This window comes from Gadus chalcogrammus, chromosome 20 (assembly GCF_026213295.1).
Source record: "Gadus chalcogrammus isolate NIFS_2021 chromosome 20, NIFS_Gcha_1.0, whole genome shotgun sequence".
Taxonomy (NCBI): domain Eukaryota; kingdom Metazoa; phylum Chordata; class Actinopteri; order Gadiformes; family Gadidae; genus Gadus; species Gadus chalcogrammus.
Genome location: NC_079431.1, coordinates 9,194,553 through 9,206,812, shown reverse-complemented (window position 1 = coordinate 9,206,812; position 12,260 = coordinate 9,194,553). Strand labels below are relative to the sequence as shown.

The 12,260-nt window shown below is 41.8% G+C and overlaps 1 protein-coding gene across 1 annotated transcript in view; it reads left to right on the top strand.

Moving 5' to 3' along the window:
- The window catches only part of LOC130373753 (phospholipase A2 inhibitor beta-like), a 1,665-nt gene extending 1,381 nt beyond the window's left edge, over positions 1 to 284 (top strand). Inside the window, exon 2 of the mRNA XM_056580382.1 lies at positions 1 to 284. This exon is cut by the window's left edge and continues 788 nt beyond it. Coding sequence (XP_056436357.1) covers positions 1 to 284 — 284 coding nt within the window.
- The last annotated feature ends 11,976 nt before the right edge of the window (positions 285 to 12,260 follow it).

Genomic DNA, 12,260 nt, shown 5'->3' with positions numbered 1-12,260 from the left:
ACTGCGAGCTGCAGAGGGTCTTCGACAAGCTGGGGCGGGTGCGTCGCATCTCCCTGGACGACTACCGGGAGCTGAGGTGCAGCGAGCCCGCGGAGATGAGGGGTCGGGCCGTGACGGAGGTGGAGGGCGAGCTCTGCGTCGGCGAGACGGTGACGGTGTTGGTCCTGACGCTGACAGTGCTCGTCACCGTGGCGGCGTCGCTGATCATGGCGGAGAGGAGCAAGAGGAGCACCGAGGCTAAAGAGGAGGAGGGCGGGACGACGGAGGCGTACAGCTATTCCTAGGGGCAAGTGCTTTTTCATGGGACAGCATAAGTGAGGACCCTGTCAAAAGAAAATTGCAGGCTATTAATCCCCTGTGATTTCTCTCACATTTCCCCGCGATCTCGCTTTGTGGAGAAGGCAATCGAGTAGGGATATATTTTTTTTTATTTGTGTCTACACAAATAATTGCCTTGACCTTTTAACGCAAGCGTATGACTTGTGGTTTATTCTCCTGCAAATCTTCAAAGAGATGGATAAAAAAAAAGATCCACATCCACCGACTGACGAATGAGAATGAAGTAGACTCTTCTGCACAAGCCGTGTGAGCCGAGTATTGGCTTCCAGTACTTTAGTGCACACCATGAGGCTGCCGGTCTGAAGGGAATTATTGACGGCAGAATGGCTGAATAGGAGGAAATGGAAAGCATCCAGGCAGACAGGCACTTGTGGAGGGGATTTTATATTTTTTATAGTTTATAGATCACCTTTACTGTGGTCTTATTTTTGTGTTTGTTTTTATACTCTTCCTCTCGCTCTACTTCTGTGACTTTCTGTTGTGACCCGCATTTAATGATACGAATCTTAATGTATGGAAAATATTTAAATTTTTTTAATGTGTGTTTGTAAGATGGTCATTACATGTTAATCCTGATAAAACAGCTGTAAACATACCCTAATTGTTTGCTTTTCATTCAAAGCTCATAATTGAACCGTTCCTTCTGAATCAATATGAATGAAGCGTTAATTGGCCATTTATATTTTTCCGTCTGTTTCATCGACCTTCTATACAATCAGGGACAGTCAGGTCTGGTCAGATATTCGGATTACAATGGTTTTACATACGTTTGAATTATTTATTTTACACTTCCTTCTGCATGCTTTGGTTACTAACTGTGACCCAGTATTCCCCTTAAGTAACTCTCTTGAGATCTATGCAACCAGGTGCCTCTCTGTGCTCATTCAGAGTCTATAATAATTGTATGATTATACCAAATGTCAATGAGTCCCATTTAGATAATCCCCACAACCCAGATAATATTTATTTTTATAGCATGGTTATTTTGACTCCGGTTTGTTGGCAACAGGCTTGGCCTACAAGTATGTGGTTCTGGTAGACCGGAAACTGATTTACTGGCTTATTCTAGCTACCAAATATATGTCATAAAAGCATTCACTTATTCATTGTTATTTTTTTTCCGGAGTATGTGTTTTGACTGTAGCCCTTGCTGTTTTGCAAAACAATATTGATGTTCAACTTGTATAAATAAACACAATGTAGTGAGCAAAAGTTGCTGTTTATCATAGTAGTGGTATTACTAGTATTATAAGTATTATTTGTATTATTATCCTTATTACGTCTAACTTTGGCTTTTAACAATATTCAATGATTTCGCATTGGCTATCCATCCACAATAGGGGGCGCTACCAATTAATTCAACACAAACAGGAACTTCATAATGTAACATTTACCGCCCATGTGCGTCGTATTTGTGCTCTAAGTGCAATGCAAAAGTATACCACCAGAGGGAAGTAGATATTTGCCTAGCTGGACTTCAAATTTGCGTTAGATGCAGAACCTTCAAGAAATTTGCACATAAATAACATCTTATTTTTTAGTTTGCTTTTAAAAAATAGATACATACATTTCATTAAATAATCAGTAAATATCCAAGTTCAAGCAAACTGCATCCCTCCATGTAAGGGAGGGATGGGCACTGTGTAGGTCAGAGAGCTATCAATAATATAATTTGAAGGTTACTGTTCATTTGGCTGAGGGATAAGCCTGAAAAAGATGCATACATTTTGATGTGATGAACTCTAATTGAATGTGTTCCTACTGCACTCAATCAAGTTTAACAGCATTGACATTTAAATGTAATTAGAAATGCACACGTTAAATCCCCTCGCTGTTAATGTAGTCTTGCCCTTTATCCCTTTTTCTTCACGAAGATTAAATTCCCACACCAAACTTCAAAATCGTATCCTCCCTTAGTGTTAATATTTGTCCCACTGGCGTGTGTTGCTTTAGCAACCCAACGTTTGATTACAGAAGCATACAGTACCGTAATAAATTCGGCTGTCCTTCTGCCAAATAACTGTCTGAGTTTATCCATCTGGAGAGAGCGTCTCCTCTCATAACTGGAAGGTTGCTGGTTTCCTCACACACTGACACAGGCAGACACGGGCGAGGTGCCGGGGAATGTGTGTCTGATTGCTCTGCTTGCCGGAGCTGCACTCCTCGTGGCTCTGCTGCCTGCTTCCACTTCATAGTACTGCACTGACACCTCCTCCACCGCTGCGCTTATCTCTGGTTGGACCCACCTGTGCCTGGTCCTCCCCTTCTCCCGAGTGGTGCTAGGGGGGCTGGGAGTGGTCCGTGGGCCAAAGCTCTTCCTCGGGGTCACTGCTCCCCTTCCTGAAGCCACTTCCTCCAGGTGTTCACCAAGTACCCTGGGGATGCTGCCCGCCTCTGGGTCACTGGAGTAGATACTGTGGAGGCTCCTACTGAGACAGCTGCTGACCCTTCTCTCTCTGAGGTGGCTAAAGGTCCGGACTTTCTCAGCCTCCGTCAGCCAGCTCCCGACATGGACCTAGAGCAGTCCTTGGGCTCCGTCTTGGTTGAAACACAAGCTGGCTGGGGGAAGTGAATAGGTAGTTAAGGCTATTGAAATAGTAGCCCCATAAGTTCACATGTGAATAATCAGCCTAGATAATGTTAAATGGTTTGAAAAGTTTTTGAAGTGACATTTATTTTGTAAGTGACTGCTCAGGCTGGAAAAGTGTATGGCTCGGAAAGGATTCACGGATGGATGCTGTCAAACCAGGCCATTGAAAGGAGCGATGCGGCTATATTAAAATGCATATCATGACTGAGATGCCTTTTCCATTTTTCTCTCGATACATTACTCCCGTCAGCAGCTTCTGTTGTTTACCATTTCCAGCAGGTATTTATATTCCTCATTCCAAGCGTATTGCGGGCAGGTGTCTGGAAAGGCTCATTAAGGAGCGGCGGGGGCCGCATCACGGCCAACGATGCTTAACAGGTAGACTGAGGACGTTGGGGGTTGAGCCCAAAGCCCCTTCAGGTGTAGGATAGCCTCTCCCCAGCCTATAGGGTATCCTACTTTGATTAATGACACATCCTTTTGTTTAAAATAATCATCCCTTATCATTAACTAATTCATTTTAAACTCCCCGAGTGATTGAAGTGACCCTAATAAATGAAATGAATCAGCTTTCTTCCAGGCTTTGGCTCGAGGAGAAGATTGTCAAGGTTTTATGCGTTGTATTCGACTGCACCATTAGTAGATGGAACCATTAGTCCACTCCGAATCATTAAACCGAGAAGACGGCTTCGTTTAGAGAAAAGGCAGGGGGAAATACAATGTCAAATAGACAGTTGCACGGCTCTTACAGTTTGTACAATTCTTAGATTTTTTTCTTTAGATTTTTTACCGGTTCCTTAATCAACTCACGGATGAAATATGATTTAGTCCAAGCGTTGCTACACCACTTGCACTTTTATAAATACAATGTCAAATAGACATTTGGAAGGCTGTTTCATTATATGCTAATCTTTTGTACAATTCTACCAATTCTTCTCTTTCCTTTTTACCTATTCCTTAATCAACTGACAAATGAGATATGATTTAGTTTGAGACTCGCTTCACCACTTGCACTTTAATACTTTTGTGGACTGAACACCTACTCAAATCAGACCAATCAGTCCTCAGAATAATTGTTATTTCCCTGTATCTGGGGGATGGTCGTTTTTTCTATCTGAGGTAAGTGAGAGCACCACAGTGAAATTAGTAAAACTGAAGTTATAATTTGGCTCTGTAGCTGCTAATGTATTCCTATTCTGAGCCAGCGTTGTCAACAGATGGATAAGCAATGCAGATTGCTCACTTATGATCTGCATTGCTTATCAGGTCGGGAAGAACAACCTGGGAGACAAACGGTGTGTCTTTGTGTGCACGTGATTGTGTTGTGTCACACATGCTGTGTCACACTTAGTGTGCAGATATTTGTGCACACACACACAAACGCACAAACACAGACCCGACGTGTGAGTGCCCGTGACCAAGGAGGTTTTGCTTGCATTGATACACCCCCACACCCACACATTTACACACACGCACGCATGCACACACACACACGCGTGTGCACACACACACACACACACACACACACACACACACACACACACACACACACACACACACACACACACACACACACACACACACACACACACACACAGAATGCATACACAGTCACACACACACACACAGATACACAATTAAATGCAGGCAATCGTATGTCAATTTTTACTGCCCTTACTTTGCTTTTGATACAAGGATTTGTTTTTTCAGATTCTTAAAAAGTACAAATGCACACTTAACACATTTTACCTCTTTCTAATGCTCCCTTCCTGAGCAACTGGCCTTGGTCTACATACCTGCTCTGTTGCCCTAACAACTAGCTTCAGAGTCGTGTCGTATTGATCTCAGGTCCGCCCCCCCCCCACCCCCTCCTTCATTGTAGCCATCCCGCGGCGGGGTTTCTCTCTCTGTAAATCCTGTGACTCCTCCTGACACTCCAATTACTCTGGTCTGTCACTGTCACCATGGAGAGACGACTCACCTTGTTGTTCTCTGCATTGTGACTGTTGGAAACGTGTGCTAGATAGAACGTTTGTGGGCTGGTTGATGGAACTATCGTTTGGAATTCAGGTGATCATGAAACACGTTTTTTAGTGATGAAATGAGAAAGACGAGAAAAGCAAATCAGTACAGCGCTATTAAATATGCTGTCACATTCAAAGTCGGCTTGCCATGTCCCATGGACTTTGGTAGTCATATCAAAAGAGCCAATGTTCAAACAATATCAAACAATAGAGCATAACCTAATAAGCTCCAATACAAAAATGCTTTTAAGGAGTATCGCTGGATACCTATTGTTAATATTATTATTTTACTCTGATCTGGGCCCTATATTTGCGACACAATGTGCTCATCAGGAGCCATATCAAAGTAAAGTTCCCGGAGAATCACCATCGACATCAACAGCAACAACAACAGCAACAGCAGCCGTTATTTTCTCTGGTCATCACCACTGAAGTAGCCCTATGGCCTGAGGGGAAAGTGAAGTAGTCACAGGTTGTTGAAGTCTCTTCTTTCCTTTGAGTGGGCCCTACCAACTCTATCTGCCCATTCAGGGCTCCAATCAGAGGAACTAGGATCCAAATAAAAAGCCTTTTGTCAACTAGTTCCTCAAAGAGGGCACACAAAAAAGAGGTACCAACGTGGGACAAAGGCCACTGTGGGGGAGAAGATTACAGTACTGTGGGAGTATTGTAAAGATAACAGATCGTTTTGTACTTCCACATCTACACTGCTGTTTTCTTCCTAATTTTCTATTATTTTAGAAAACAATGCGTGTGTACAGGTGATTTACATGAATATGTAGAAAGAATGTATAAACCAAATGTAAATGTAAAGCTAGATCTAAAAAAGATGCATGTTCATTCAATGTGAATATATATGCAATTGAAATAGGACCTCAGGCTAAATGGCTTGTACCCAGCACATAGGCCTTTAATCAGTCTTTCTTTTTTTGTGTTCTGTCTGCTTGGTCAACTTAAGAGCTGAGGCTAAATCCTCTGCACTCTACAGCAAATACATTAAGATAGGTTGAATAAAAATCTGCAAATCACAGCTTGTAATTGCCTTGAGAGCCTTGATAAAACGTCGTAATGGTCACTGATCGAACTGCTGCAGATGAAGGGCCTGTCTCATTCTGTGGTCGACACCCAATGTGTCTCCATTGTAGGACCAATGTCTTGACTAACCTCATCAGCCCAGACAGCGAGGGAGGAATTGGCCCCTAGTCCATGGCTCATAATAATTGATCACCCTAGCTGTCTCCAATTTATCGATGATTGGGTATATCTTCAACACCAACGCTTTTATCACCCAAACGTAATCCCTTAAAAGGGTGTTGCTAACCTGCAACAGTGCAAAGGGAATGAAACCGCGTAAATTGGCATCTGAACACATAAACCACAAAGTGCATGTTCATTGACCTATCCAATGATACTATGCTAATATGTTCATCTGCAGTCTGCAAAAACAAGAGAGGCGAACTGTGAACTGTGACTGTAGGCCAAATTTCGAACCGGCCTGCGCATAAAAATCACGGAGTAGGCCCTCTAGGAGACCTCCTAGGAGGACATCTGTAGCATGTCGCCCTGTGCCAACGGGCGGGTCTGTGTGGAGCACCGTTGATATTCTCTCAGCATCCACTCCATCTGCAATTGCGAGTGCGACAAGAACACTTGAACTCGCAGTCACAGTATTCTCCTAGCAGGAGTCGTGGTTGGAATACAAATGAAGGCGTGGGCCCTTGCAGGAAAGAGCCAGTGGCGTGTCATATTGCTGTTCACGGCGATTTATATCTACAGCATGTACACCTGCTATTGGAGGGGGAGGGGGGCTGTTGCGGAAGTTAATGGAGTGTGATCGATTTGGCTACAGCGGACAAGTTCATGCATTGGATTTCAGGGTCGGCTGAGGTTTAAGGACTCTGTAATTATTAAACGACGTCTCTGTTTTTGTTGACGGGTTTAACAAATCTAGAGGAGTCTTAAGTCTTTAAATGATAGAAGAAAAGAGCTGTAGCCTTGGTCGTTTTGCCGGCTCATTCGTTTTCGGTCCGCGTCCATAATATGAAACTGCAGTTCTTCTTCTTCTCCGTACATACTTTCTCTTACCATCAACATCTCCCCCGTTCATTTGGTCCAAGAATCTTTATAGGAGGCAGTGAAATGGATTTGTAAGGCCATATGACAGACTGCGAGCACGGGTGCCTCTATTAGTATAAGATTATCTGAATGGGAAAACAAAAATGGAATTGATTTTTTGTATTGGCTATTACAATCCAGATAATTGCTTTTGCCTTTTGTACCATTTGTTCCGTTCTGACTTCATTTCATTCTTTGCCCAAACTTGCCAAGTTGTAAGGATCTGAATTTGAGTTATATCACTGTATGTATTCCTTATAAAAAAGATGTATAAATGTCAACTTGAGATGGAACTGGCAATATGTGAAACTTTAAAGTATAAAAAGAAGATTTCTGTAGTTATGATCTACAACACCAATAACATTTTACCTAATAGTTACTGTTACAGCATAACCGTTCGATTTCATCATAATAAAACCAGTCTATTTTTCAACAGAGACAATCTCTGCCAAGAACATACACAGCCTTGATAAGGAGAGCATCCATCAAGACGATACGTATTGATTTACAGGTGCAGGAAGGAACTACCACAGGGGATCTTGTAGAAGTGTTGTTGCTGCTAGAGCTGAATTCACGCAGCGCGGCGGTTTGGCTGCTGGGTCTGTTGTTCAGCTATATGCTGTCTTCTGGTGAGGTGAGAATTTCAATCAGAGGCACAACCCGGGATTTGAAGCTATTCAGCAGGGCGGGCAAGGTTACGCAGAACGTATACGACCTGCACAACATTTTATGATGAAATGGAGCGAAAATTTCGAGGGATGACGAAGGAGTACGTGCGAGCGAGAGGGGAATTAAGGGGGCATTCTCTGGGGGCCGAGGATCTTCATAATGCGAAGAAGGATTGTCAGACTATACTCTTATACTTATATTTAGACATTCTTTGTGCAAAGACATTTTTGCCTAGGGATTTGTTCGAATATCCTCCATATTTGTGCAAATATATGTAATGTCATTGGATGAATAAATCACTTGTTATCCTTAAAAAACCCTTCTTTCGAGAACTGTTAAGATCAAGTGTCCGTGTCTGTGTGTCTGTGTGTGTGCGCGTGCGTATGTGTTTGTGTGTGTGCATGCATGCTTGTCTGTGCGTTTGTGTTACTGCATGCAGTTGTGTGTGTGTGCGTTTGCGTGTGCGTTTGTGTGTGTTTGAATCAGAGAGGGCTTAGTTAGTGTGAGGGGGGGGCGATTTCAATAGCCTTGTGCAAATTGACAATGCAATTATCTTTAATGCTCAGCTTCTCCTATCAGACCAAAAGATGTCGACTGGCTGTTGAAATACCAGCCGCTGCCAACCTGAAGGTTAAGGACTTTTATGATAAGCTAATTCCAACCCTCTGCGCCAGAGGATCCCACACTTCTAATGACCCTTAAGCAACCAGCGGTTTATGCTAGGGCATGCTTCCAAGGCATCCTACAGCCCTACTGTAATAGTGTAAATATGACTCCTTACACAACCTGGAGCACTGCATGTGCGGTTGGTATACATAGGTTGTTGTGTTGTAATTGTGTGGATTTTGCAAAAGTACTTTTAAACAGTGTAGTGTTCTACATATAGCCTAAAATAACTATGCCTATGCCTTATTTATGTCTCCCAAACCACAACCGTTCTATCTATAACTATCTCTATAACAACTATCAATCTATGATTGGATAATTCCACCTGTTGGGTAATGATGATTGGTTTTAGGCAGTGTGTTAAGTTCAGTTTTGACCTCAAGGGATATTGAAAAGACAAGGAGGATGAAAAGTATTTTTTATCCCCGAATGTACTTCCCCAATCGAGGGAATCTCGCAAACGATTTCTGAGGAATTGCCCGATGAATATTATATGTTGTTTTTGTGCTTCCACCAGTACCCCCTTAAAACAGTAAAATGAAAGGCCAGTGACAGTGTGCACACTGCCACCTTCAAAGTTACTCTAAGTATATAGACCAACGCTCTGGGCCAAAAGTGTGTTAGTGTAAACACTTCTCAAGCGGCAGCCAAACCCAAGCACTGCTTCTCTGTGATAGAAAATATTTGCTCTAACCATTATTCCCTCATCGTTGCTTGGTTCTTCTAAGGATTTACTTGAATTATCGTGTAATATTGTCTACATATGTCTCTTTTTCCACATTGACAATTGACTCTCTACACCTGCAATGTTTATTAGTTTCATTAAGTTTAGTTTAGTTTTATTTTTACTGTTAATTTAACAGGCTTACATCACGGGCACAATCGACTTCATTTCACCACGAGTTGAATGGGATCTAGCTTCCCATCTGCAGTCCCAGTGGGCAAGAGAGGTTGATAACATGGACAATACAACCAGACAGCAATACAATACGGGAGACAATTATCCAAGACAGCCCAACAAAACAAGCTCATACATATTTAAACTAGTCTGGAGGCCAAAGAGAACAGACACTCAAACAAAAGTGAAGCATGGCTCTAAAGAACAAAATTCAAATGTATAAATATGGATAGGTAAATGTATATTATATATTAGATGAAACAACATTGCATCCATTTGAAATACCACCTTTTAAATGCAGGGGGCATTTTTATCAAATTGTCAAGGTACGTTCATTTTCTAAGGCTGCTTGCGCTTTGCTAAGACTTGGGGGTTTAAAAAGGATTTATAAAAGACCGAATATCTTTCGACTTAGTGCCTATGGTTGCATTACCACTGAATTACAGTTAAAGCAGTTGGATTGGCAGGCCTTTTCGCTTGTGTCCGTCTTCTGTTCAAACTATTCACACACTGTGGTAAATAACGTAAGATATCATTTGACTCCTCAAATAATAATTTCATCAGTTGAGGTTTTCAAATATAAATCTGTAAAATCGGTTATTATAATCAGCATTGCCCTTTGAAGCAGAATACTATTACGATAAAAATGACCAGACTTTCCGTAATTAATAAAGCTTCAAAGAGCAGTCACTCTTTATTTGCCTTTCAGCACCAATCTCAACCAGAGATATCCTGTCTGTGTGTGCTCAGTATTGCCTAGCCCAAGTGTATGAGTGGGTAACTGCTTTAGTAGACACACAGCTCTGTTACAAGCCAGCTTCAAAGTCACCATTGTCTTTGCTAATCATTGGAGAATCGAAAGATAAACTAAATATCTAAGTGAAGCATCTGCACATTAAATATGTTCCCACTCTCTCTCGTGTTGAAAAAAGCTATCTCACATGTTGAGACAAAGATTGCATGGTAATCGTGTGTCAATGTTTACAAGTCTAACTTTGGATACCATTCTAATTCTCACAAAGTACAGTTTCACTGAACAAACAAACTCACACAACTTCATTCAAACACAGACAACATCAATGCATTGATCTATCTATCTATCTATCTATCTATCTATCTATCTATCTATCTATCTATCTATCTATCTATCTATCTATCTATCTATCTATCTATCTATCTATCTATCTATCTATCTATCTATCTATCTATCTGTCTATCTATCTATCTATCTAGCAAACTCTTTGTCTATATATATTTATATCTGTCTATATTTCCATCTCTCTCTCTCTCTCTCTCTCTCTCTCTCTCTCTCTCTCTCTCTCTCTCTCTCTCTCTCTCTCTCTCTCTCTCTCTCTCTCTCTAGCATTCTTTCTATATATCCATCTATCTGTATGTCTATCTGTCTGGTCTGTCGATCTATCTATCTGGGTATTCTCCAATACATGCCCCTATACTGTAATAGCCTTCATTGATGCTCATTATTTCAGCTGGTTGGGGCTTTTGCCAACATAAGTAGGGCTATTTTCAACACCTCCGCTTACTGCAACAGGAAGGTATCATGCAAACAAAAGATCAAACGCACAGACAGAGAGAGAGAGAGAGAGAGAGAGAGAGAGAGAGAGAGAGAGAGAGAGAGAGAGAGAGAGACAGAGAGAGACAGAGAGAGAGAGAGAGAGAGAGAGAGAGAGAGAGAGAGAGAGAGAGAGAGAGAGAGAGAGAGAGAGAGAGAGAGAAAGAGAGAGAGAGAGAGAGAGAGAGAGAGAGAGAGAGAGAGAACGATTGATCTACGTATTGTCATTATCCAGCTCTTCAATCAGCCAGGCCCATATGAAGAATGGTGATGGGGTAGGTTGGGATTGATTAGCTCGTAGGCCGCTGTCGACACATAAATCAGAGGGAAGAAGGAGTTGGCGTTATTTTTCTTATCGGGGCTCCTCCACACATCCCAGAGTTCACCGCAGTGTGTGAGATGATACCGACACGGCACAGCCACCGGGAGGCTCGGAGACAAGATGAGATTGTGCTTACAGAACAGCTTAGATGACTTATGTGTGCTGCATAAACACCCGGGGTTCCTCTGAGCAAGCCTTTTAAAGGGCCAGGCCGGGGTTTCTGCTGTGGATCTTGACTTTCCCTTGTGGGGGTTCAACTCTCATCGGCTAATGGACACGGTAGGGCTGTGGCTAGCCTGATTTAATGAGGGCACAGACAGTGTGGAACCACCATGTCTGTTTGTTGACATAAACAATGTGTCAAATCAAATAAAAGGTTTTAAAAAAAGTAAGATCAATTGTGTTTGGTAACACTTAAGATTAAGGGTATATTAACTAACCATTAATTAACATTAGTCTATGCAGTAATATGCATTATCTGACGGTAAATAACAGTTAACTAATGGTCTAGTAATCATTTAACCAATGGTGCTCATGCTTACTAATGGTGTTGATGTTAAGGTAAAAGGGCTATTAACATAACTAATGTCATGTTAATAGGGTTAGGGTTAGAGTTTTTTGGCATTGTAGTTCAGCTCTTGTTATAGGCTCAGGTTCATTATATGTTAATCTTTGACCAAGAATATTAGATTGTTATTAGTAGACCTACTTCCTTTTACAGTAAAAAAGAGATATTGACAGAGACAGAGACAGACAGACACACACAGACACAGCCTACACAAACACACAAAACAAACACACACACACACACACACACACACACACACACACACACACACACACACACACACACACACACACACACACACACACACACACACACACACACACACACACACACATGACTTAGTAGAACTATTAGTATTATTTCATTTAGAGAAAAAAATAAAGCACAAGGTCTTCCACTATACTAGCTCTACTTGCCTAAATTGAACAAGAAAATGTGTTTAGCAGATTATGCATCCTACTATAAAGTGACATCATGTGTTAACACGAAAAATCCCAGC